Genomic DNA, 25,213 nt, shown 5'->3' on the forward strand with positions numbered 1-25,213 from the left:
CTTTGGATTTTGGCATCAATAGGAACAGTCTGAGTTATTTAGTGGGAAACTTAACTATTTCTTTCTTTGCAGTGAGCAGAAAACAGGACTGACTGCTCCCTTGCTTTGTAGTGTTTACTGTGATCTACGTCTTAGTTTATTCACATCAGTGTAAAACGGGTTGGAAATGTAACACCAAGTGAAAGTGTGAAACATACATCTGCCTAAAGCAGGGTTGTTTGACGCCTCAAATGTTTGTTAAATGAAAACTGAGTTAAACTCTGCTCAGAAGCCCCACCAAGTGGACAAAATATTTACTACTCCGTCTTTTGTGAAGAAGTCAAAATCTATTTTCTTACAGAATAAGTGTTTTTACCCTTTCACTTCATATTTTGTCATGTTACATTTGCAAGCTTCTAGGAAATTTTGTTACAGGCCCACACAATGTGTTGTGTAATACTAAAATGGAAGAAACATTACACATCGTAGCTGCAATGGATTAGAAATGCATGCCAAACTGTGCAGATTTTTTTTTAATGATTTTTTTTACATGTATTTACATAATCAAACCTGCAGATATAAATAACTCTGACTTATAGCAGAATGTTTTGTCTTCTTTTTTGGTGAGAGGACAAAACATTTCTTAAAATGTCCTTTTTTTCCAGGCTTGAGTTTCATATCTGTGGCAAGACGAGAGTCAAGCGAAGAACTGGTTGAGACGATGGTCTGGATTGTTTGGCTGTGTGATTTGTGTCAGTCAAGCCTCTAAATAATCACTGATTCAGTTAGAAGTTCAGATAATAGAAAAAATGTGTAGTATCAGGAATTTCCAAATGATTTCACAGTTATTTCTTGCATGCACCAGCAAAGGTGTTAGTGAACTCGAACATATCAGCCATCTACCCACAAAGTTTCCGTTTGAACTGGTTCACAGGTTGACTATAAAAGGTGGTACTGGAGATCTAAAAGCCATTTGCTTTATTCCTTCCTTCTCTGCTATCATGATACATACAGGTGCCATCATTTGCATCCTTCTGCTGGTCCCCCTCCCTGGTAAAAGTAGTTTATTCTTATTATATTTTTCCTCTATTTTCTTAATTTATTGTAAGGAATTTTTCTTTCTTGATTTAAGAATTTCTCCATTTGTCAGGCGCCTCTGGGAGCAGCATAGTTGGAGGCAAAGTTTCCAAGCCCCACTCCAAACCTTACATGGCGTCTCTCCAGTACCAAGAAAAACATTCATGTGGTGGGATACTTATTCGGAAGGATTTTGTCCTAACTGCAGCACACTGCAAGTGAGTATGTTCCCTCTGATATAAAGTTATTTTTATGCAACACATAAAACACATAATTTTATGGTTAGGATTTTTTTATAGATTAGTTTTTAATAATTTTCAATAATTAATCCCAAACATGTTTTGTTTGTAATCCCAAACAAAACGTAAAAGAAAGATTTGGTTTTTTTTCTTCTTTTCTTTCGTATTTCCTTCTGGGAAAAAGGTTAGCTCTTTTCAAAGTGGTCTTCAATAAAATAGATAAATCTAATTATGTTTTCAGAGCTCAAGGTGACATGACGGTGGTTCTTGGAGCACATGATCTCAGAAAGAAGGAGAAAAGTCAGCAAAGGATCAAAGTGGCAAAGTTCTGTCCACATTCAAGCTTCAGTGGAAAATTTGATTTTGACATCATGCTGCTTAAGGTGAGCAAACTGTTGAAAATTCATTTTTGCACATTTATTTTCAAAAATTCCCCCCACATCAAATGGCGTTTATACATTTTAAAGCTTATTTCCTGTACAAAGAAAAACAAATTCTTGTTCAACACTTTGGTTGTCTGTGGTTGTTTTAAACATCCATTGGGCTTTCTCTTGACTGATTTTCTTTTTTTTTGCATCATATTAAAACCTAACCTGGAGAACCTAACTGAGTTAATAATATTCACCATTCTCTTTTACAGTTACAAAATAATGCCACAAAGAATAAGTACGTGAAGCCTCTGGACCTGCCCAAGAAAGCCAAAAGCGTCTCTGACAAACTCAATTGTCTTGTTGCTGGCTGGGGAAAAACTGGACCCAATGAGCCGGATTCAAAGGTTCTGAAAGAAGGGACAGAAAGGACTCTGCCCAACACTGACTGTGAAAAAATTTGGGGAGACCATTTCAAATCACAGCAAATGATTTGCACCACATTTAACAAGAAGGACGGAGGAATATGTCAGGTAATAAAATAACGCCACCAATACGGAAACTCACACAAGTGAAATCTTATGTTTACTATGAACATCTTACAGTTTTTGTGAAACTACTGTCTTCCTCTCCTCTCTTTTTCCTAGGGTGATTCTGGTGGACCTCTAATTTGCAAAAAAAAGCTGCAAGGCATAACTGCTTTTACTGCTAGCGGTCAATGTGATAATACACTGTATCCTCATGTCTTCACGAATATTAATTACTTTTTACCGTGGATCAAGGAAATGATGCAGACTAAATCATTATGCTGAACATGTCTTTACTTGTGCATTGTTAATGAATTGTAGAAATGATAATAGCATGAAAATGTTTTCAATTGCCTGTATTTTCTAAATTTACAATAAAAAATACACTTATTAGTTATACCTCTTTTCATTAAATTTTTTCTTGCGTGTTTTTATTCTCTGTTTGTTGAAACATTACGTGAAGTTATTTGTGCTGGTCATAAATAACTTACTTTAACCCTTTCATGCATAGTGGTCACTACAGAGGACAACTATCTAAAAGCCATTTTCTTGTGCTTCTTGTGGATTTTTATGTTATAAATGCACACAGACCACTGAAATGGACAGTAATGCATCATAAAATACACTATCAACTACTGGCCATCAGCTGCAAATGCAAGAAATTATTTTTGTTAAATCCAATATGGCCGACAGACAAAAAAGCATGCCAACCGACCCGGTCCCTCCTTTACTGTAGATGACTCTTGCAGGTAAAAAAACCATATTGTGACATCAGCTAAGCCCTAAAGAACAATACTACTGATGTATTTTTCAAATAACAACTTTGTATTTGGAGAAAATTACAATTGATCACCTAAAAACAAAAACATATATATATATATATACAGTATATATATGTTTTATTTTTTATTTTTTACAAACATTTTTTTTCCTGCCCTTTATTTTATGCATTAAGAACATTTAAAAAAATTGGGGAAAAATATCCTGACACAAAGAATCATAATTCATACATCAAAAGGTTAAATAGTGGAGGTAGTGTGACAGTCTGAGCCTGTTCTGATGCTTCTGAACCTGGACGACTTAACATACTTGATAGAACCAGGAATTCTGCTCTAGTGAACGACAATATCCGAATATCAGTTTATGATCCCTGTTTCAAAAAATCTTGGGTTATGCTGCAGATTAATAATTTGACATGACCTTAAATAGGCTGTTTAAACCATAGCATATTTAATGAAACTTGAATTTCAAATGTAGCAACAAAATAATTACTGTTTAGGTTAAAGGAGAAAAAGCAGAAAAAAATCACTCACTGACATGCGACAGGACGGATTATGCAGTTGCAGATTGTTCACTTTCCTTGCACCAACATCTCTGACACCAGCCCACAAAGTTTCAGCATGCAACAGTTTGGGGGTTGACTATAGAAAAGTGTGAGGGGAGTCAGCAAAGCAGATGCTCTATCCTTTCCATCTAAGCAAACATGATACACACAGGTTGCATCGTCTACATCTTTATGCTGGTCATTCTTACTGGTAAGTCTAAATTTAAATACACTGACATTTTAAAAAGTTTTTAAAAAAGTCTTCTTTGATATTCATTTGACAAATCTTCATTACAGGGGCTTCTGAAAGCGGCATCTTCGGAGGCCGCATTTCAAAGCCGCACTCCAGGCCCTACATGGCATCACTTCAGTACGGAACAGAGCACAAGTGCGGTGGCATTCTTATTCGAGAGAATAAGAATGCCACACTGACATTTGTTCTAACTGCGGCACACTGCGTTCTGTACGTATGTTTAACTTGATCCCTAAGTTCAAAGTTTATGTTAATCATTTTTCTTACTCTCTGAAGTTAAATCAGAACAAATTTCTCTTGCTTTAGTTCCCAGTACTAAAATTATTTCTATTTGTTAACTGTCAAAAAAGCCAGATTTTATTTTTTTTTACTTTCCTTGAATTCAGAAAAGCACCTACATTTAGTTAGTATCAGGCTTGATTGTCTTGAACTATATGATTTTTGTCAAACCTTTTCAGTTTTCTTCCATAATTTTCTCACAATACTTTGTCCTCACAGAACTCAGTCAGGTTTGTAGGCTGCCCCATTGGCACACTCATTTTCAGATCTACCCTAGTTTCCGGTATTTAGCAAATGGGAATACTTTTGATAATTCTTACTAAGTTAAAACAAGATAATTTTGGTCTGATTTAATTTTAGACAGTGATGAAAATATTGTGCAATGTTCTATTCAATGTATGAAAACTTCTATCATTATAGTATAAGTACATGCAATATTGGAAATAAAAAATACTCTCTAGTTTTTAATGGATTTCCTTCTATTAAACAACTCACTGGTTTATGAAAGTTATAATTTAAAATTAAACTGTTTTCTCATTTTTCATATCTCAAAGTGACCAAGTGGTACTTGGAGCTCAAAATCTCAGTAAGAAGGAGGAAAGTCAGCAAAGGATCAAAGTGGCAAAGTTCTACAGGCATCCAAAATATAACGGAGGTTTTCACAATGACATTATGTTGCTTAAGGTAAGCTAAGATGGACAAAATGTTTTTTTGTTGTTGTTTTTTAAGTATTTATTTCAGTGTTAAAGTGAATGTCTTATGGAGTGAATGGAGAAGCATCAAAATTAATTTGAACAGTAATTCAATTCAAAAGTGAAACTTATATGATAGAACTTCCATTATATATAGAGATATGACTATTTTAGTTAATTTTGATGCTTACAGCTACTGAAGACTCCAAATTTTAACACCATAATTATTAAAATACCCTCTGCATGATGCATCTAATACTTAACTTTCTGAACTGAGGTACTAAAATAACTGTTATTTTTTAAAATGCACCTGTAAAATTGTTTGGTCATTTGAAGCTGCAGTATGTAACTTTTAAATTATTTTAAATTATTACTATGTTAGTTAGTAAGTATTTTATGAATCACAAGTAAAGTTTTAAAGTTATCGTGTACTTTATTTCACAGCTGGAAAAAAACGCCAAACTGAATAAAAACGTTCAGCCCATTGAGTTACCAAAGAAAGAAAAGAAAATAAACGGCAACCTTGATTGTCTAGTTGTTGGCTGGGGCAGAACTGGACGAAGTGAACCCATTTCCAATGTTCTGAAAGAAGCGACAGAAAAGACACAACTCAAGATTGAGTGTGATAAATTCTGGAAAGAGAATTTCATTGCCCAGCAAATGATTTGCACCAAGTTTAAAAGGAACACAGGAGGAATATGTCAGGTAAATGACCTTGAAGCATTACATGCAGTTCATTCAGATGTAGAAAAACATTTTAAAAAACAAAATGGTGATCTATTTTTCTTTTTCAAAAATGTACTATAACTTATGAAGAATTTAATTCAGGTCTTCTTGCCTTTTTTTCTAGGGTGATTCTGGTGGACCTCTGATCTGCAAAAACAAGCTTCAGGGTATAACTGCTTTTACTGCTGAAAACCAATGTGACGATCCAAAGTTCCCACACGTATTTACTAAAGTTAATTTCTTTCTTCCCTGGATCAAAAAAATAATGCAGGAATAAGACCAATGTTGTACCCACTTTATTTTCTTTTACAAAAAACAAAAAGCTGTGACAACCCTGCATTACATTGTTTGAAAACTCTTGTTTCAGAAACAAATTACCAATATAGTTATGATATTGTTAGAATCCACAATAAAGCCAAATTCCTAAGTAAGTTTCTTTATTATTTGAAAGACCTCTACACTTCAAACTATCAATGAAAGTTTCAGCATTTGTTTCTTACTCATCCACTTATAGAAAAGAGTAACCACAGGTTTGTTGTCTATAAATGCCATGGCTTAGTACTACAGATGTGAAGACCCAACCACAAACCCCCTCACACAAAACACTGTTTATAAGTATATGCTGCCACAACCACCAATGACCTCTTCATGAGTAGGACGCAGAAATAAACTATGCTGCTCAATGAACAAACATGGTTGATGAAAAGGTATTTGTCAGGATCTGTGTTTTTCTATGTTTATTTTGAGTTTTCTGTGTCTCTGTGTTGTCCTGTTCTCCCCTTGATCATTCCCAGGTGTGTCTCGTTTCTGTGATTACCCTCCCGTGTATTTAAATGCCACCTGTGTGTCTGCGTCCTCGTCGGGTCCTTGTCTTGCAGTCGTTTGTGCGTGTCGTATGCACCGATTTGTTTGCTATCCAGTCTAATAACCAGTTGCTACCGGCGTTGAGCCCAGGCTTCCACTCAGTCGTGCTGTCTGGTGTTTTGGATCTTGCACTTTCACCTTTAAACGGTCATCATACATCTTACCTGGGTCTCAAGCGTCTGCCTCATGACAGTATTAATACCTGAACACCTTTCAAATTTACAGAATCGCTAAGAAAAAATGTTTAACCCAAAACTAAAGACTCAAGAACACATAAATGATTCTGTTGCAGCCAGAATGACAGGCCAGTGGTTGCCATATGACGATTCACACAATTGTCTTATGGGTCAAAGGTCCTATCACATGTCCAATAATGAAGCTGAGAACCTGTAACACTTGCATTCTTTGCAGTGGCTAACTTCTTTTGTGTTTAGCATTGATGAGCTTGCTAAACACTGATGAGCTGAATACCTTGAATACCTTCAAGGTATTCAGAGAAAATGTTAATGGGTCCCATAAATTCTAAAACAGCAAGTAAATGAATAAATGCATAACAATAAATAGATCTTTCTTTCCTTGATTATTCAAAATAAATTAAAATGGTGAGAGAAAAGCTTTTTAATAAAACAATGCTAAAACTTAGCTTGATTCTGAAATTTTTGGGTTTTTTATGAGGAAAAACCTAAGTCAGACATAATTTTTTTATGCAAATTTAATTGGGAGATTTCTGCTTCCTGGTCTGATTTTTTTCAGTCTGAAACCAAACGACTTGTGATACTTTGATCAACTTTGACTGGAAAAAAGGTGGAGAATACAACTTTCTTTCTAGTCCAAGGTAAAGCTTTATATGTCTGTGGTTATTTGGGGAGCCATATCATCTCCTGTGCTACACTCTTTTTTTATTGAGTCCAAAGTTTCTTCTCTCTGCTAAGAAGTTTCATGGAGGTGTTGAATACGTAATCCAGCAGAACTTGCAAAGAAGTCAACAAAAATCAGATAAAAGTACAATGGCAGGGCCTAAAAAGTCTATAATGCCTAAGGCATTGTTTTTACCCCCTGTCAGGTAATGAAAGTAAACCATCTCACAGAGGAAGAGACTGTGTCGCGGTAAACAATGTGGTACAACGTGATCTGGGCTTAGGGTTGCATTTCGTTTTGTATTTATACTAAAAAGACGATGTGATTTCGAAATGTTCAGCTGCTGTGGTAGTTTAACCACCAAAACTTCAATAACTGAACAACTTTTTTAAAATGCAGCCTTGACATTCTAACTGTTTGTATTATTTGTGTGTGATCTATTTGCCTCTTACTGTAGAGAAAACATTTGAATGTTTTCTCCTATATTCAAATGCTACCACAAAAAAGAAAAAAAACCTTTTTGATCAAGAAAAATAACCCCCATGGAATAGAAAGTTGGTGGTTTAAAGTTGTGGTTTTAGTTTCTATGTCAGCTGAAATACATCACTAAAGTCAGCCACCAGAAAAAAAGCCCTAAGTCACAAAACTGTTAATTGCAGAAAGTTTAGCCTGTAAGACACGTGCTAATGATCCAAAAAAATGGACAAAATGCTTGTTAATTAATTTACATATTAGTTAAAAATACACCCAGCAGAAAAAAGGTTTTGTTACTTCCTGACCATTTATATTATGCAGGAATAATATACTAATATAATGGTAATATACTGTAGCACTGCTGCATAAAAGCAACAGCAAAGCTATGTGTGATACAGGTTCCACTCATGCATGAATCTTTTTAACACCTCCCCACCAGTCGGTGTTTCCGTTTGTGAGTTTTGAGGCAGAGTACAGAAGGTGTTGAGGGGGCTCTGCACGTCAGGCTGTTTATCCTTTCCCTGCAACCATGCTACACGCAATTGCCGCCATTTATGTCCTTCTGCTCATCAACTTCAGTGGTAAGAGTAGATCTTTTTTTTTTTTTTTTTTTTTTTAAATCAGAAACAAGTTTAAAGTTGCAGATTTTTTTTTCCAATTTTCAAATGTCCATATTGGCTTTTGTGTTTAAAAAGCCAGAAAATGCCCATTGTTTGCCTGATATGAGGTTTTATTTGACTGAACTTTTACATTTCACTCTTAAAGGGGCAACTGAGTATGGTATAACAGGTGGCAAAGTTGCAAAACCCCATTCCAGACCCTACATGGTGTCACTCCAGATTCAAGGAAAGCATATATGTGGTGGGATGCTTATTCGGAAGGATTATGTTCTAACAGCAGCACACTGCAAAGAGTGAGTGTGTGTGGGAACATTATAAAAATGTGCATATTACAACAAATTAACATAAAAAGATTGATTAACATTAAGAATAAACCAAGAAGAAAATTAAATATGAATTCTAAGGCATTTGTGTTTAAAGTACATCTTTTTTATTACTAGCTGTTACCAAGACATCACAGTCGTCCTTGGGGCACATAACATCAGCAAGAAGGAGAGAAGCCAACAAAGGATTAATGTGAAGAAGTACCATGCACATCCGCAATTTAAAGCCGACCAATTTGAGTATGACATCATGCTCCTTAAGGTAATCCCCATTTATACAATTTGTCTTCATTGAAAATTTTGCCTTATCAAATATTTCTGGTACTTCATTTATAATTACCAGTAAGGCCAAATACCATGCATCAGAAACACACAAATCCAAGTAACATTGTGTTTATTCCTCGCGACATGATCTATTTTGTGAAATGAACCAGTTCATCCAGCAGCAAAATACACCAGAATGATGCAGCTATTCCATATTTTACTCTCAATATAATCGTCTTAGACATATTTGTTGACGTGGAGCCATTTCTACAAAGTTCTAAATACCACTTAATCTTGGCAGAAAACTTTTAGGTGTTTGCTAGAAATCTGAATTGTTGACTTTTTTTCCGCATCAGTGACACTCCAAGCAAGTTAAAATCAACAAAAAAAGTAACTCTCCCACTTCAGAAAATTTAAGTCTTACAGTCCAAAACTAAATCTAACACAAAAAAGATCTGTGGAAAAAAAAAAGAGATGCTCTTGCAGTCTAAAAATCTTGGGGGGAGACGGTCTTAACCTGTAACCGGGGTTACCGGTTGAAGCCCCTGCTCCATTTGTCTCAGTCGTTTTGTCCTTGGCCAAGACATTTCACCTGCTTTGCCTGCTGGTGGTGGTCAGAAGGCCTGGTGGCGCCGGTGCAGAGGAGCCTTGTTTATGCCCGACTGGCAGAGCAACTGTGGTTACAACATAGCGGCTTGCCACCATCAGTATGTGAATGAATGAAAGACTGAAGGAAATGTAAAGCGACCCCACAGAGTACTGTACAATTACAGGCCATGTACCATTTCACTTATGCAAGAGAGGCTGTTAAAATGTAGGATGCTGAAAGACTTGCATCAAAGAAGACTGAATGCTAACATTGAAATAAAAGGTGGTCCGACAAAGCGTGAGTTGAACAGTATGCAACTTTTATTTTGTATTTTTTTTACTCCAACACATGTCTGTCAAATAAAAGGTGAACGATGTTTCCAAATGTTCAAAAAATGTATCAAATTCTTTGATGCTTAAATCTGGCGGTGTGTACACTTCTGAGATCCGCTGTAATCACATAATTGTGCTGCACATTTTTTTTTATACAAACCAGCTTAAAAAAAAAGGCTCAAACATATTTGAGACCAAAGGGAACATTTTTGGAAATGACACAGAAAAAATCCTTAAGACAACAGCTTTGAGTTTACAGTAATTCTAATTATAATGTTTTTCTTCTCCACAATGTATTCTCTCAACAGTTGGAAAGAAATGCCAAAGTCAACAACAATGTAGCGACAATTGATTTAGCAACAAAAAACGAGGACATTCCTGCCAACACAAATTGTGAAGTGGCTGGCTGGGGAAGTACTGGACCAGAAAAACCTTCTTCAGATGTTCTGATGGAGACCACAGAGAGTATCCAATTCAGCTTTGAGTGCAAACATATCTGGAAAATGTATTTCAATTCCACACATATGATCTGCACCAAGTTTAACAAAAAGACGGGAGGAATATGTCAGGTAATCAAGGAATACATACCATGAATGAAAATATGAAAAACAAAGCATTTCATTAGAAAAGAAAAGCTGGTTCCTTTGAAAACCTAATCAAGTCTTTTTCTTGTCTCTTGCAGGGAGATTCTGGGGGACCTCTTATTTGCGACTCCAAGGTTCAAGGAATAGCTGCTTATACTTTTAAAGAAAAATGTGATGATCCAAAGCATCCACATGTTTTCACTAAAGTTCGATCCTTTCTGCAGTGGATGGAAAAAGTGATGAAAGGCTGAGGCAACCTCATTGAATGGAAAGTTTAGTCAAATCTACATGTAAAAACCTGATAGAAGTGTTTTGTTTGTGGACAAGATGATTTGCTGATGATAGAAAAAAAAATAAGTAGTTCATTTAAAATAAAAAGATACTCCCAAATAATACACCTTGCATATTATCTAAAAGATGTATTCCCAATTTACATTAAATTTCTTTTTTGAGTTCACATTTAGGTCAAAAGAATATAAAATAACAGAAAGAGGCGGAGGTGAGGTTGTTTATGCTGCTACGGCTGGTCTCCAACATGTCAACTCACAGATGTGTTGGTAAAAAAAAAAAACCACAGACCACCACTGTTGCATTCATGGAACTCAGTCATAGTGCAAACTTTTGAAGCTGAACCTTTTTCTGTCAGTAAAGCCTGTCATCTGCAAGGAAATGAAAGGAAAGTTCATTTCACACTTTAGTCTACATTTGTACCTATATTCTATTTAAACAGTGACACATTCAATTCTTTAAAATGTTTCAGTGTCAGGTGATTTTATTTCTTAACTTTCATGAAAAGCAAACATAAAACTCACCTGACTTGAATCTCTGGTGAAATATCTCTTCTCTATTACCTACCAAAAATCATAAGATTTTTCTGATTACTACAAAACATGACAAATAAAGAAAACTTTATTTATTTTTATTTAAACATTAGCTTTAAAAAAAAGTTACAATGTATATTTGCATATTTGGATTTCACTTTCACTTTGTCTGAAGACCACCAAAACAGAGACACTGCAAGTAGCTTTAAAACAGAGATGTTCTGTTGTACTATGACCTCCGTGATCCACCAGATTGCCCTAAAATTAATAAAACATTGCACAATTCAGGTTCCTCACCTTATCAAAGAAACGGCTAAGTTTCACAGCATTTGATGTGCCTGCAGCAAAGTATCTTGGGTTTGTGCAGTCCTGGGAAAACATGATAATATTCAGCTTTTTTCTCGGGTGGTAAACCACTGTGTTTGTTTCCACATGCAGGGGATTTTGGTAAGTAAGACAAAAAGAGTAGAGCGCCTCTCTGCCAGAGTTCCTTTGTATTTGCTTTATTGTCATGATATTGACTGATGTAGTATTAATGATTCAGGTTAAGCTAATTTTAATAGTATTATTTTATGTTTCTTAATGAAATATTGTATTGTTTTAATGCCCAGCATTAGCTTCAGGTCACAAACTGATGGTGGGAAATTCTCTCCTATGATTTTCTGCTAGAAAGCAGAATTCATAAATTCCAGCCCATGTCTGACTTTAGATCTGGACCTGGAGTCAGCATGGTCAGCCTAACAGCTTCAGGCCTTGTGCCATTTCTTTCTTTCTTGATTCTACAGGTCTAACAGTAATCAAGCTTAGGAGTGGCTAGTGAAATTGAGCTCAGCGTTCGAAAAAGTGTTGTTATCCATCCATTTTCTGTACACCTTTGTCCCTAGTGAGCTCGAGAGGGGTGCTGGTGCCTATCTCCAGCAAGACATTTTGGGCGAGAGGCCGGGTATACCTTGGACAGGTAGCCAGTCTGTCGCAGGGCAACACAGAGACAGACAGGACAAGCAACCATGCACATACACACACCCACATCTAAGAAGAATTTAGAGACCAATTAACCTGATAGTCATGTTTTTAGATTGTAGGAGGAAGCTAGAATACCCAGGGGGAACCCACGCTTGCACAGGGAGAACATGCAAACTCCATGCAGAAAGACCCCGGTCTGAGAATTGAACCCAGGACCTTCTAGCTGCAAGGCTACGGTGTACATACTTTGCCACTGTGCAGCCAAAAGTGTTGTTAAACACAGTAAATTATTGCTTTACCAAAGGGTAAAATTGCTTTTCTATATAAAGGCTAGGTTGGTTTTTGATATAATTTTTTCACCTCATAAAGAAAAATAATTTATAAAACTGAATATAATCAGATTATCTTTGTCTCATTGATGACCTCAAAACATATTAAATGTGACAAAAGAAAAAAACAAAAACAAGAAATGTGTGGGGTGGAGAAACATTTCTCAACACTTCACAATAAACTGAATCATAAACCAACAAACATTTGAAATATTACCTTGGTTTAACAAACAGCCAGTTGTTCTAACATCCAGTTTTCAAAGTTCAGTTAAAAAAGAAACTTACGAGATTGATCTCCTCTGCATTAAAATCTTCAGAAAGGAAGGCCGTCCTAGTGAGAACTTCACTGCGTTTGTTCTCTGGAATCTGGTCAAACTTTGTTCCGATCAGCAGCAAAGGCACTGCGTTCTCAACAAACTGTTCTCTGTCATACTCACTGCATTTACATGAACATAAAAAAAGAAGCAGTTCAGGTCACATGAGTTGTAGCTTTTGCATGCTTAAAGGTTTAGAAAATATTTTGCTGATGAAAGCCAACCCATTTGAGACAATGACTCCTGTTGGGGAGGAATCCTTATTCAAAGCTTCCATTGACCAGCGGTAGAGATTTTGGGAAGATTTCTTATTTGTTAAATCGTGTACCAATATTATTCCTACAAAACATAAAAATATAAAATAAAGTCACTGAAATAAGATTTGAGAGCTTTGAACTAGATACAAATCTTTCTCTTTATTTTATTTTACCATTTACTGAATTGTAGAAGACTGCTCTGGTGCTTTTGACACTGTTGGCACTGCCAACTGATCCTCCAATGTCCCATAGCTCAATGTAGAAAGTTTTCTCCTCAGGGGTTCCTTCTTTGTAATCTTGAACCTATAATTGGAGTAGATATGAAGTGATATGATGGTACTTTAGTAAAAAAAAAATGTGAATCAGTCATTACTAGGTGTGTCTAACTAAAAAAAACCCATGCTGCACATTATAGCAGATGGAATAGTTTTCAGAATTATTGCTTAGTCGTGATTTGGTATCATGGAGTTACATTTGAATATGTGTGCATAATTTTATATTACATTTCGTGGCATCCTTATGAATTACAATAATAACTATGCATGGTAAATAGATTTTTGGTTAAATTGTGCAGCATTTTCCAAATAAATGGCAATCTGACAAAGGTAACAGAATCATTTCCTTTCATTAATGATGTGACATGTTTGCAGTGCTTACCCGTACATCCACAGAACAGCCAACAGTCCAAGATGGATTTCCAAAAACCTGATTCTGACATATTAAATGGACTAAGGAAGATTTGCCAACCCCTGTAAATGATAAAAAAACATATAGAAAGGTTCACTGAAACGATTGTATGTGAAATGCATACAGTTATATAATAAATCCTGAGCACAACAGTCTGGGAGAGGTTGGTTTTCAATGTCTTTTAGCGCTGCTTGGTATTTGCACTTCCCTTTTGTTGAAGAATACAAACAGACTCGTTTACCTGCGTTTAATACAATGCGTCATTTTCCACACAGCAGGAAATCAGGTAAAGTGGAACAAACTATGACACAGAATCCCATCAAGCTAGCTGATAATTGTCTCAGTGGCTTTATCAGAAGTCTTTATTTTTATATCAATTCAAAACAGAGCTTTGTTCTGTTTCCTTTTGATGCGCCAGAAAAGTTGAGCTTACTTATACATATAGATAGTAATATGGCTACTACTACATTTATCTACATTTGCAACATCCACAAGTGCCATTGTTTATTTATTTTTCTTTTTCTGTTAATGCGTCAATCATAGCTGCAAAAACAGATTTGTAGTTGTAATTTATAGGCTCTTAGTCAAGATATGGTTTTCACACCACCGAAACTAAGTCTAGATTAAAAGAAAACCAATGATAAAAAGTAGCTACATATACATTTGCTGTCATTTGTAAAAGAAAAATAGAGCGTAGCTTACCAGAATCTCCTAAAACTAACACTTTTACCCTGTCAAGAGAAGCCATTTCTGATGACGAAGAGTACCGGAAGAACAACAAGTTATCCCCGCCTTGAAGATAATTTTATGTACACTGATTGGTCTATTCCAAAAGACCTAGGGCTATAGTTTTACTTCCGGGGTTACCATCTCAGGTTAATTCTTGAAGCACATTAGCTAAACTTAGCAACTGAAACATTCGGAAGTGTAGAAGAATGCTGATTGATTAAACCGTTTTTGTTTGACAATATGATCGAGTAACTTTAATCTGAAATGGCTTAAGTTAGCGTTTCGATCTGTGTTACTGGTGAAACCGGAAGAGTAATAGGTAAGAGGCTAACGAACTTTTAGAAATGTAGTTACCATGAGGTAAACTCTTATAGCTTGTTTAAATTTGTATAGATATTTATAAGCAAACTGTTGTGTGTAAAGACTATGTTATCAAGGGCTTGTCATTTAAAGACGAATATCTCGACCAAATTCCTACAAATATTTGTTCCTTTGTTAGACTTAGCTTAAATGACGCTCAGGTAAATTGTGATTACTTTGTCGCTGGTATTGTCTGGTTGTATAAAATTAGCCATCATTTTGTGTATGTTTAGAAACTGAATCCGTAAATAAGTTGGTCAAAATATTCAATCTTCTCTGCTGGCAGTTTTTTCCCCTTAGTGTGTTTTTGCAGTCTACGGTATTCATTATTCCTTCAAATTCTGAACTTCATTGAAGCATCGTTACTATTACATACAATTTTTCCCTCTCGGATAAAAACAAAACGTCACACGAGTAAATGAAAGCTGCGGAAATGTAAATTGTATGTCTTTAAGTTTAAAAAGTCATCATATTTCAAACCAGATATCGATTGCTTAAATTTGCTTTATAAAGATATGAACATGGATAAAATAAATTTTATAAACAGTATTAAAATTCTCCAGTGTACTTCCAAAGCCATAGAATTTACAGTATGAATTCAGATTTTTGACATTTCTAGTTATTGATAAAAATGTAAAGAAGATAAATCATGCTTAAACATGTATCTTTTTTGTATTAATTTTCTTGCTTCCTTTCTTCCTTTTTAATTTTATTAGATAGGTCTGGACTTTTTTATAGTTGTGTTTCTTTCTCCATAGCTAAAAATGATTGAACCTGAGGTACTAACCGAAGTCCCTGCGTCTCTGAAGCGGCTGGCTAAGCAGGTTGTAAGGGGTTTTTATGGAGTAGAACATGCCTTGGCTCTGGACGTGCTGATACGTAACCCATGTGTCCGAGAAGAGGACATGCTGGAGCTGCTGAAGTTTGACCGGAAACAGCTGCGCTCTGTGCTCAACACCCTGAAAGCGGACAAGTTTGTCAAGTGCCGTATGAGAGTGGAGACAGCACCTGATGGCAAGACAACGCGTCACAACTACTATTTCATTAACTACAGGTTTGTTTATATTTTTTTTATTTATGGATTTCATTCTGCAGTATAGCTAAAATGCATTTAATTGCACATAAACTACAAAACATGTTTTGTTTTTGTTTAGAGTGCTGGTTAACGTTGTAAAGTACAAATTGGATCACATGCGACGCCGCATTGAGACAGACGAACGGGACTCCACCAGCCGCGCCTCCTTCAGGTGCCCCTGCTGCTTCTCCACTTTCACTGACCTGGAGGCCAATCAGCTTTTTGATCATATGACTGGTAAATACTTGACACAAAGCAGTTTTCCTGAAACACTTCCTGCCTTTTTCTTATTACACTTAAAAGACAAAAGTAGTTGGACAGTTTTGGGGAAACACAGATATCAAAATCTCATGCACCATTTTGTATTCCTTCCTACTGAGCAGGGTTTTGACAAGAATTGATATTTTTGATATAATTGGTACTAGAAGAGGTCTATGTTCAAAGACACACCATCAAAATTGATTAATTCACAGATTCTTTTTGTCTCATGCAGCTTAATTTGCCTCTAGATGGCAGTGAAAGCACATATTGAAAAAATATATTGTCTAATGGAATGATTTACTATATCAGTGAACCTGCATTTCTTAAATTAAAAATATTTAATCATATTTAAATGGCTATGAACTCTTTCAGAGATAATTCCATGAGACCACCCTATTCTCTTCAGTATATTTTCTGTACATTGTTGCTTAGTTCCTGTTTCCTGAGTGGCTTATTGCCAAGTCCTTCAACACAGATTAGTTCAAACAATTTCACAGGTCCTATGTTATGGATATTTGTTGATATCAAATATTTTTCACTTCATCCAAGGTTGTTTCAATAAATAAATTACAGTTTGTCCAGTCATGCTGTCCACCGCTCTTTCCTCCAATCAATTATATGTACGGAAATAATCGAGGGTCACTGAATGTTGCAGCTGTGGGGATTTGAGGGATGTAATTATCTCCAACATGATGTGCACACAAATCTTCTTCAAAAACATCCAGTTAAAACATGTATTTTTAAAATTCTGCTATTTAGCTGCATAAGACTGCACAAGCAAAAACTATGAAAATACCATACTGTTAAGTTCATTGTACAATTACACAGTTTTTTTTATTTTTATTACCATATATATATTTTTTAAGTTGCATTGTTCCTGTTGGAATTGGGTTTTGCCCATAAAGCTTCACACTTACATTTTCTAGCAGTTCCAGACTTCCAGTCATACAGTAGTGTTAAGTTGTTTTTTTTTCAGATATCTTTATGTCAGGCAGGTTGAAGGTACATTTCTTGAATATATCCCAAAGAGACAATACTTCTCTATAGTATCTATGATTTAACAAATCCAAGAAAATGTTTATAAATGTAGTTGTTCATTAGAGCTTCTCATTGCCCATAAAAGCTTGTGCAAAAAACCCAGTACTCCTTCCAGATATGCTGTCAATTTGCATTATTGTTGAAATGACACACTGTATTAAATTCAAAGCAAATACAATTATCAGCTGCTTAATATTAGACAAATCTAATTTCCTGGTGTTGGCCATACGTCCACCCCTCTCCCTTGATGCCAAATTATTTTCAGAAAGAATAGTAGTCAAATTATTTCACAGTGAAATGTGATGAATGGTAAATCACATTATACCAGATACTTCTGAAGAAAATTAACATAATATTAGCAAAAATAAAAAACAAGAATGCATAAAACTAAATATTGCTATAGATTAAACCACATTAGCATTCACATTTTATAGATCTTATGTCAAATAAGGAAGAAACACATAGAAAGAAAGAAACATGTAATGAATTTAAACATTTCAAACTGAACTTCACCATGGCTTTTCAGCCAATAAAATGATTTAACTGTGAAAATGATGAACACATTAACTATCTTTCTAACAGTAACTGCATGCATTTCTGCAGAGGGTCAACACAAGATTCACTTTTCCTTTTTAACCGTCACGTGGAGACGGATTTTTATCCTACAGTATGCTCTCAATTTTTGAGCATTTTCTGAATTAGTTACTACTGTAAAGGGAAACCCAAAGGAAGCTGTTTAAAATCAAGTAGCCAGATCTCATAATAGTCTGATGGACTGGTAGCCTCTGTGGGGCCAGCAACACTCAGTGGGATCCCATTGGGATAGGAAATGACAGTGCTGGACTTTCAGTTCAATCTCAGCCTGACCCTCGGAGAAGAGCCAGAACCCTGCAGCTTGAGCAAAACACATCTTTTTTTTTCCCCTTTCCTCCTCAGTTGCCTCCTTTTAGATCATTTCTTTTTTACTCAACTTAGAGAAATATCAGCATCTTTACTGTTTTGCAACTGCTTTTTTGGTCTTTATATCATGGTAGGAAGTAATCACATTTATAGGCATCCGTCTGGTCATTAACAACAGTTTTTCTGCTTGTTTATTTAAGCAGTCATTTGTCTCTCTGCCTCAAGCCCAAAATAAGCATGCATTCTTTGTTTTGCTCCATCCCTGATGCACACAAAGGGCTAAAAGCAGGCATGAGGTCTGTGCTAATGTTGGAATGCCTCCAATTATTGAAACTGAGATCAGGAAGAGAAGCAGATGGTCAGACACATCCCTCTCTTACTGTTTGGAGGCAAGGGGTGAGGTGCACTGCATACAATTTCCAACAGCCCTCAAAAAATAATTTAATGTTTTTAAAATTATTACCCCCCCGACCACCTCCTCCAACAAAAAAAATCTGGTTACCTAGGTTACCTGCCACATATTTTCTCTACACATTATCTTCACAGTCAAGGCTGAGTTGGTGTTTACCTGCTAGTGTGCGATTTCCACCAAGTCAGAGCGCACACAGAAAGCTATTTAAATTCAATTTTTGTTGTGCAGAGAAACAAATGGCAAAATATAGTCTAGAACTCTACAAAAAGGGCTTGGAGACTTTTTGGAGTACAGATTCTCCACGCTCATTCATCCTAGATCTGTTTCATAGGTGCTGCAGTGACAGGTCACTGAGCATTTTCAGAATCCCTTCTAAAATACTCAGAGATTTTTTTAGCTGTTCCCTATATTTGGTAAAATACTGAACCAGTGCCAAGATTACTCTCTACATTTTTGCTGAAGATACACCAATGAAGCCTGAAGAACCTATTTGAATAAAACCTTTCATTGTTGTGCAATGATACTAGATGTTCATTCTGGTAGCTACAACAGAAATCTAGACTTTAGCAGGTGTGGTCATTTCAGTCCTATTCCATTTTGTACTTTTGCAGTTTTTCTGTTCAGAAAAGGAGCAGGACAATTATTCATACTTTCCTTTGGGACTCTTCGTCAAAATTAAATGGCATAGAAGGTAATTGACCTGGAGTCTACAATAAGTTTGAGTTTTTTACAGCAAAAATACTTTTGGACTTTCAATCTCTGCATGTCGTTGAATGCGCTGGATTTGGAAACATTTGGGGTCTTTTGGCATCGTCAGAGTTAAGGTAGGTGTCTGCCTGACCTGAGATCTACATAGTAACGGTAATGCTTAGGTCATAAGCATTTATTAGGTCAATAAATTAGGTCATCACCATGGAAAAAATCAAGTAACCTTGGAAAAAACATCAGTATTATTTCTGATAATCACTGCAGACCAATAAATGGGCAAATCAGCAACCCATTGGACAAAAAAGAAAGATCCACTTTCAAAAGTGGGGACATCTCTAATTAGTGCTCATGTTTTAGGTGTTTCAGTTTTTCTATGTTTTTATGTAAGACTTTTTTTTTCATAGCTATTTGCATAAAACTAGCATGCGTATCTATGTTAGAACCCAGAATAACACCATGTATGTTTTAAGTAATGAAACATCTGCACTTTATGTACAATGGATACACCTGAAATGCAGAACACATTGTCATGCATCAGTTAGATGGTCAGAAGAACATATTTCTTATTAAGTTAGCCTGTTATAGTGGCTTCCATGAAATGCAATTTCTTGTTTTAATTCTGTTTTTTGCTTCATTCTGAGTTCTTTGCTTCCCTGCAGGTATGTTTCGCTGCACCTTTTGTCAGACTGAGGTAGAAGAAGATGAATCGGTCTGCCCTGACGCCAGGACACTTGTGGCCCGCTTTAATGAGCAAATCGAGCCCATCTACGCACTCCTACGCGAAACCGAAGATATTAACTTGTCCCATGACCTGCTGGAGCCGGAGCCCACCGAGATCCCCGCTCTCAAACAGAGGTCCGTTCGAAACAAGTCTCACAGCAACACACCACTTACCGCCTCAGTCAGGAGGCGGATTGTAGCTCACCTTTGTATTTATTCATCCGCAGAAATGGAAATGGCTTTTATGTTTTCATTTTATTGTCAGTGCTTGTTTTATTCTAAAAGTAATTTAACTAAAATGTATCAATGTTTTCCTAATCCTATTGTTTTTTATTTTGCTTTTTGAAATTGCATTCTTTTTTTCCTTTAGCCGTGAACGAGCGGCAGCTGCTGCAGGAAATGCTGCAGGCGGACCACACCGCGAAGCCTGGTCTAATAAAGGATCGACCTACGCTGATTTGTACATCCAGAATGTAGTTATCAGCATGGAGGAGCAGGACGACCAAAAGAAGCAGGTCAATGAGGGCAAGCCCCCAAAGGAGCGGCCCGTTTGGCTGACGCAGAGCACGGTGCAGGGGGCTTACAACGAGCCGGATGCTCTCAAGAGCCGTGAGTGAATTCTTCTTTATGTGAAACATTCCTCTGAGCCATGCTTTCTTTCTGTTCAGAAAAAAATTATCATTCTTTTTTTAGCTTTAGCTTATAGAGTCATAAAGGGTACAGTTTTTCGTCTCTCTTTTTTTTTCTGTTGTTCCGGTTCTCTAGTTTTTCTCTTTAGTGAGTTAAGGTGAGATGAGGGATTTACAGCAGATCAGAGGATTGAACAACCCTAGCTTTATTTGTTCTGGCAAATTGGACTTCAGACGTCCTTCTGGTCCAACATAAATCTACTGAGCCTTCCTCAAGTCGGTCAGCCACTGCTGTTGATGTAGTGGGGGCTCTGACTTTCTCTACTCCAAGTCAGAGAAGATAAGTGGGAGGCTGCCAAATGGCCCAGATCTACATCACGTGTTGTGTTGCTCTTACTGGTTGTAAGTCTAATTAGTTGGGTCCAGAGGCATTTTGGTCCTAATCCCCTGATAATGCCTCTGAGAAATCGAAATTCAACTAATGGGCTCTAGAATGACTTCATTTATTTAACTGTGCTGCCATGTTTTTATGTTGGTAAACTATAAAAGGCTTTTTTACCCAAATATGTCATATTTTAAACACATTCTTTATTGCAAACCTTCTTTTATGGCCTTTTTGCTCATGAATTAACTTCACAGAATCCAGATATAAAATGGCGATAAACCGTTTATTTGTTCCCATTTTTCTGTGTACCTGAATTTTAAATTATCAGCTGTTTGTTTAGGTTCATTGTAAGTAACTGATTATTTTAGCAATCAAATATTCTATTGATTAGTCTGAAAATTAATCGGGTTAAAAAGAATTGACACTTTCTAGAAATTTTTCATTTAACCTCTGAAGCTTATTTTAAACAACATTAGAAATACATAAAAAAAATCATTTCAACAAACATTTTCTTGCCTAAAATGCAATAAGAACATTCCTTTGTGTATGCTTGGTCATTTGTAGCAGAGGTTGCATCTGCAGCTAAAAAAAAAAAAAGTTTAACATCAACATGTGAAAAGCTCTGCTGTTTCTGTTTGACCCAACATCAGACAGCTATTTACAAAATCTGAAGTAAGTGAAGCTGAAACTATACCACTTGAAGAGTGACAAAGAATTTTTTTTTACCTTAGATACAAAAAGTATATATTTTCTTTTACAGTTTTGGATTAATTACTGCTCTGAGTATGTTGTTCTTTAAGCAAATGGCCTTTTTTGAGTATATTAATGATTAATACGCTACCAAATTAATTGACAATTATCTCAACAGTCAACTAATCACAATTAATCCGATTTATTTGTTTCAGCCCTGGTTCATTGTCCTGCTGGGGGATGAATTTTTTTCTGCAGTCACTTACAGGTTGTCTTCCAGAATTGCTCTTTATTTAGTGCCAGTAATCTTTTCATCAACTCTGACCAGCTTCTCTGTCTCTGCTGAAGAAACGTATCCCTGCAGCATGATGCTGCCAGCACCAATCTAAACTTTCAGAGAAACTAAAGGGCATGGAAGGGAAAGGAAGTGAAGACAGATAATTGTTAACTAAGATTGTCTTCCTCTTTCAGTGTGGGGCTTCAGTGAACGATCACACGCTGACTTTGTTTCTCAAAACAAGGGCATGTGGCAATCAGACCTGGTAGAAGCTGAATGCTGCTTCTCCTTGTTTTGTTCAGATTTTGCGGATGCAGAGCAGACTACAACCTCAAGACCTGAGTGGTCTGGAAGTTTGATACAATAACAACAGATCTTTAATGTATTTTGAAGCTAAGCCATTTACTGAGGTTTATTTTTCTTGGGGGAATTTTGTCTAAATTAAAAGTTTTTCTTCCGCAGGTGGCGACATCGCAGCCGGAGCTCAGGATGGCGCAGCCGGTCACGGAGCAGGCCAGGCGGACGAAAACGAGGAAGTAATGCGTGCCCTGCTCATCCACGAGAAGAGAGCTGTCGCCGGAGCAGGTGTGGGTGGAGCGAGCGCAGCTGCCAGGGGTCTTGCCTCCGCCACAGCTAACGCCAGTGACTCAGAGAGCGACACCAGTGAATCAGAGGACGAACTTCCCTCGGGCCCTACCACTGCCACAGCCTCTCAGCATCGCGCCGTTGAAGAGGTCGAAGAAGAGGATGACGACGACGACTTTGAGGAGGTGGGGGATGAGCCGATGGTGATGGTGGGGGGTCGGCCGTTCTCATACAGAGAGGTGAGCCAGAGGCCGGAGCTAGTGGAGCAGATGTCTATGCAGGAAAAGGAGGCTTACATTGAGATGGGACAAAACCTCTTCCAGGATATGTTCTTCTGAAGACACAGAACTTTAGATACTTTAAGTTGCATTCATTGACTGATGTTTCTGCTGTCTTACACTGTCAGTGGACAACTGAAGAGGAAACAGGATGCTGCTCCATAAACTTCAGAAAATGTTTGGTTTGCCAGTATTTGTTTTGCACCGCTCATATTTGTAGTATTTCTATTTGAAGTATTTTCAAAAGTCACCAAACAATAACAAATTTCTGTCAGCTGCGCTTTCTTTCTTTTACCATTATTGTTTGCTTCAATTCAAAATTAAACAGTTCATCTTTACCAGAAATGTTTTAGCCATTGTTCTTTCATTTACCGGACAGAAGGGACACAACATTTGCTTTAATCAATGCAGCTGTCTACACACCGGCATATATCTCATGCCTCCACTGAGTTTTGTTGAATGGGCATAATTGCATTGATTGCGTGAGAACTGGTGAAAGATATCTGAGCACTTCACAGTGCGGGGGTTGGACACTGAAACACTGAACAAGCGACTGCTGCTTTCATTATCCTGCCTGTTCAAATGATGAGTCAAAGAATATTCTACAGTTCAACAGGCTTAGTCTGAATTCTCATCTCAGGCAAAATACAGAGAAAGAGAAGGTGCTTTTGGCACAATTCTTGTGGGTAACAGTGAAACATTTGTAACTTCGAGATATCTGTAATAAAATATTACTGCTACCCTGCCTAAATGTGTCTATAAGTCAAATGTGATGTTTGCAGGTTTTACACAATAATTAGACAAGGTGTCTTTTTTCTATATGTTATTATTGGACACAGTTCTCTCAGCCAATCTAAAATGTTAAACTTCAGATAGGAATATTTTATGGAAGTAAAAGTAAGGGTTTGGCTTTCTTGGGAAAATATATGTGTGCACAATTATAGGACAACTATAACTTGTGTGGAGGATTATTATGCAGCTAATTGAAAAAGGAAGCTCAATCTGAAATGCATACTTTAATCTGTTGAAGTTTTATTCTGTTCACAGCTTCAAATTTACAAATAAGTATTTGACATCTTCTGTTTAAGCAAGGATCAGAAGTTCTTAGTTGATGTGTGAGTTGTCATTTCTTGTCTTTAAGGCTTTTGACTGGCCAGGCTTGTGAAGTACATAAATGCAGGTGATGGATCATTGTTCATAAAAATAATGGTTGCTTGAAAGATATTTTTCTGCACCACTACTTTTAAGTGTCATCTAAAAACTGTATGTAGGTTGGGGAATTAGTTTTTGAGTCCATCTTCAAGCTAAAAAGATCAAACTAGCTCATCTTTTAATAATATCAACTTCCACACCCACAATTGTTAAATGGTAAAGTTCTACCCTGGTCATTTAATTTTAACCAAGTTAATGCATTGGAAGTGCAGGAGGAGGAAAAATGTTACCTGTCTCCTGCTGCAGAGACCCGCCTTAATGGATTTAAAGGGTAGAAAAGTAAAGATTTGTTTAATTTCATTCAGCTCAGAGAAACCTTCCAGTCATTAATTTTCTTACTTGTCAGATCAAATTCCTGAGGATAATGTGAGATTTGCTTTGTAATCACTGCTCTAGTGTAACCACAGCATCCTGCGGCATGAAGTGACCCACTCACATAGAGAGAAATGTCACCTCAAAGCCAAGGCCTCCATTCGGACAAGGCTCTTGTACTTGCATAAAGATCTTTGCAGTATTTTTTTTTTATAGTGACATTTTTTTATATTTTTCCTCTGAATGCAGAAATAATATAAATTGTTGAAATGTATGAGGGTTAAATCTATATTTATTCTTCTGTTAATTTCAGTGTTATTTTTAGATATGTGAGTAGATTAAAAAGGGGTAATAATTTATGCTCTGTCATCACACTGCAGCAAAACGCTAATAGTTCAAATGTAGCCAAATTAGACTTTCACTGAATTTGTCTGTAGAGGTCAGATTTTACCTTTAATGTTAATTACAGAAAAATGCTTTAATGAATTGTTTTTAAAAATGGAACTTGCAATATAGTGGATGAAATGGACTAAGTTTTAAAACTTCTGTTTGCAGGGAGAAATGCATTATATCCAGGCAGCAGTTCTGTTTCTTCTCAAAAGTCGCAAGTATTTAAACCTGTAACAAGTAGGGATGTATGAGATATTGATTTTATGCCTGTATTACTTACCAATATTTATTTCCATCTTGCCCTCTGTGTATGTGTTGCAAGAGGAGGAGAGGATTTGATCATGTAATATTGGTAAACATTGGTTGACTGCCTTTATGACAATTTATAGGTTATGGTATTGCATTTTTCTAAACAGAATTGTGTTTATTGTAGTACAAGTAGAGGGTCTTGACAGTTTTGTTGAGGTTTGATGTAGAATAAGTTGCCAATTTCAAAACAACCAGAACTT

The 25,213-nt window shown here is 36.4% G+C and overlaps 5 protein-coding genes across 8 annotated transcripts; 4 read left to right on the forward strand and 1 right to left on the reverse strand.

Annotated features, from left to right (window-relative positions):
• The first annotated feature begins 618 nt into the window (after window positions 1-618).
• Window positions 619-2,604, forward strand: LOC114148872 (granzyme B-like). 4 transcript variants are annotated; one of them, XM_028024367.1, is made up of 6 exons: window positions 619-731; window positions 914-1,032; window positions 1,112-1,274; window positions 1,537-1,678; window positions 1,936-2,196; window positions 2,311-2,604. In XM_028024367.1, the coding sequence occupies exons 2-6, from the start codon at window positions 981-983 to the stop codon at window positions 2,473-2,475; spliced, it is 783 nt and encodes a 260-aa protein (XP_027880168.1). In that variant the 5' UTR covers window positions 619-731; window positions 914-980; the 3' UTR covers window positions 2,476-2,604. The 4 variants fall into 4 exon arrangements, with proteins under 4 accessions (XP_027880168.1, XP_027880165.1, XP_027880167.1 ...); XM_028024364.1 differs by having other exon boundaries at window positions 621-1,032; XM_028024366.1 differs by having other exon boundaries at window positions 622-1,035; window positions 1,133-1,274.
• Window positions 2,605-3,547: 943 nt separating this feature from the next.
• LOC114148875 (mast cell protease 1A-like) lies at window positions 3,548-5,895 on the forward strand. The gene is made up of 5 exons (XM_028024370.1): window positions 3,548-3,725; window positions 3,812-3,977; window positions 4,601-4,730; window positions 5,183-5,443; window positions 5,589-5,895. The coding sequence occupies exons 1-5, from the start codon at window positions 3,674-3,676 to the stop codon at window positions 5,739-5,741; spliced, it is 762 nt and encodes a 253-aa protein (XP_027880171.1). The 5' UTR covers window positions 3,548-3,673; the 3' UTR covers window positions 5,742-5,895.
• Window positions 5,896-8,124: 2,229 nt separating this feature from the next.
• Window positions 8,125-10,942, forward strand: LOC114148697 (granzyme B(G,H)-like). Its single transcript, XM_028024136.1, has 5 exons — window positions 8,125-8,241; window positions 8,426-8,573; window positions 8,721-8,865; window positions 10,097-10,357; window positions 10,471-10,942. The coding sequence occupies exons 1-5, from the start codon at window positions 8,190-8,192 to the stop codon at window positions 10,621-10,623; spliced, it is 759 nt and encodes a 252-aa protein (XP_027879937.1). The 5' UTR covers window positions 8,125-8,189; the 3' UTR covers window positions 10,624-10,942.
• rabl3 (RAB, member of RAS oncogene family-like 3) lies at window positions 10,405-14,562 on the reverse strand. Its single transcript, XM_028024137.1, has 8 exons — window positions 14,446-14,562; window positions 13,714-13,805; window positions 13,230-13,359; window positions 13,024-13,138; window positions 12,771-12,921; window positions 11,491-11,562; window positions 11,185-11,223; window positions 10,405-11,031 (listed from the first exon to the last, which is right to left on the reverse strand). The coding sequence occupies exons 1-8, from the start codon at window positions 14,489-14,491 to the stop codon at window positions 10,975-10,977; spliced, it is 702 nt and encodes a 233-aa protein (XP_027879938.1). The 5' UTR covers window positions 14,492-14,562; the 3' UTR covers window positions 10,405-10,974.
• Window positions 14,563-14,596: 34 nt separating this feature from the next.
• Window positions 14,597-23,541, forward strand: gtf2e1 (general transcription factor IIE, polypeptide 1, alpha). The gene is made up of 6 exons (XM_028024121.1): window positions 14,597-14,791; window positions 15,591-15,886; window positions 15,987-16,144; window positions 19,886-20,081; window positions 20,317-20,555; window positions 22,390-23,541. Exons 2-6 carry the CDS (start codon window positions 15,597-15,599, stop codon window positions 22,848-22,850), a joined length of 1,344 nt encoding a protein of 447 aa, XP_027879922.1. The 5' UTR covers window positions 14,597-14,791; window positions 15,591-15,596; the 3' UTR covers window positions 22,851-23,541.
• The last annotated feature ends 1,672 nt before the right edge of the window (window positions 23,542-25,213 follow it).

The sequence above is a fragment of the Xiphophorus couchianus genome, chromosome 7 (genome assembly GCF_001444195.1).
Source record: "Xiphophorus couchianus chromosome 7, X_couchianus-1.0, whole genome shotgun sequence".
NCBI lineage: Eukaryota > Metazoa > Chordata > Actinopteri > Cyprinodontiformes > Poeciliidae > Xiphophorus > Xiphophorus couchianus.

What these genes read in the sequence shown, in the direction of transcription:
- LOC114148875 (XM_028024370.1), top strand. Translation starts at nt 3,674, where the DNA reads ATGATACACACAGGTTGCATCGTCTACATCTTTATGCTGGTCATTCTT. An exon ending in TATGCTGGTCATTCTTACTG is followed by an intron (nt 3,726 to 3,811) that starts GTAAGTCTAAAT and finishes TCTTCATTACAG; the next exon opens with GGGCTTCTGAAAGCGGCATC. An exon ending in ATGACATTATGTTGCTTAAG is followed by an intron (nt 4,731 to 5,182) that starts GTAAGCTAAGAT and finishes TTTATTTCACAG; the next exon opens with CTGGAAAAAAACGCCAAACT.
- gtf2e1 (XM_028024121.1), top strand. Translation starts at nt 15,597, where the DNA reads ATGATTGAACCTGAGGTACTAACCGAAGTCCCTGCGTCTCTGAAGCGG. An exon ending in ATCCCCGCTCTCAAACAGAG is followed by an intron (nt 20,082 to 20,316) that starts GTCCGTTCGAAA and finishes TTTTTCCTTTAG; the next exon opens with CCGTGAACGAGCGGCAGCTG. An exon ending in GCCGGATGCTCTCAAGAGCC is followed by an intron (nt 20,556 to 22,389) that starts GTGAGTGAATTC and finishes TTTCTTCCGCAG; the next exon opens with GTGGCGACATCGCAGCCGGA.
- LOC114148697 (XM_028024136.1), top strand. Translation starts at nt 8,190, where the DNA reads ATGCTACACGCAATTGCCGCCATTTATGTCCTTCTGCTCATCAACTTC. An exon ending in TCTGCTCATCAACTTCAGTG is followed by an intron (nt 8,242 to 8,425) that starts GTAAGAGTAGAT and finishes TCACTCTTAAAG; the next exon opens with GGGCAACTGAGTATGGTATA. An exon ending in ACAGCAGCACACTGCAAAGA is followed by an intron (nt 8,574 to 8,720) that starts GTGAGTGTGTGT and finishes TTTTATTACTAG; the next exon opens with CTGTTACCAAGACATCACAG.
- rabl3 (XM_028024137.1), bottom strand. Translation starts at nt 14,491, where the DNA reads ATGGCTTCTCTTGACAGGGTAAAAGTGTTAGTTTTAGGAGATTCTG. An exon ending in GGAGTCATTGTCTCAAATGG is followed by an intron (nt 12,922 to 13,023) that starts GTTGGCTTTCAT and finishes ATGTAAATGCAG; the next exon opens with TGAGTATGACAGAGAACAGT. An exon ending in TCACCAGAGATTCAAGTCAG is followed by an intron (nt 11,032 to 11,184) that starts GTGAGTTTTATG and finishes ATTTCCTTGCAG; the next exon opens with ATGACAGGCTTTACTGACAG.
- LOC114148872 (XM_028024364.1), top strand. Translation starts at nt 789, where the DNA reads ATGTGTAGTATCAGGAATTTCCAAATGATTTCACAGTTATTTCTTGCA. An exon ending in TTGACATCATGCTGCTTAAG is followed by an intron (nt 1,679 to 1,935) that starts GTGAGCAAACTG and finishes TCTCTTTTACAG; the next exon opens with TTACAAAATAATGCCACAAA. An exon ending in AGGACGGAGGAATATGTCAG is followed by an intron (nt 2,197 to 2,310) that starts GTAATAAAATAA and finishes TCTTTTTCCTAG; the next exon opens with GGTGATTCTGGTGGACCTCT.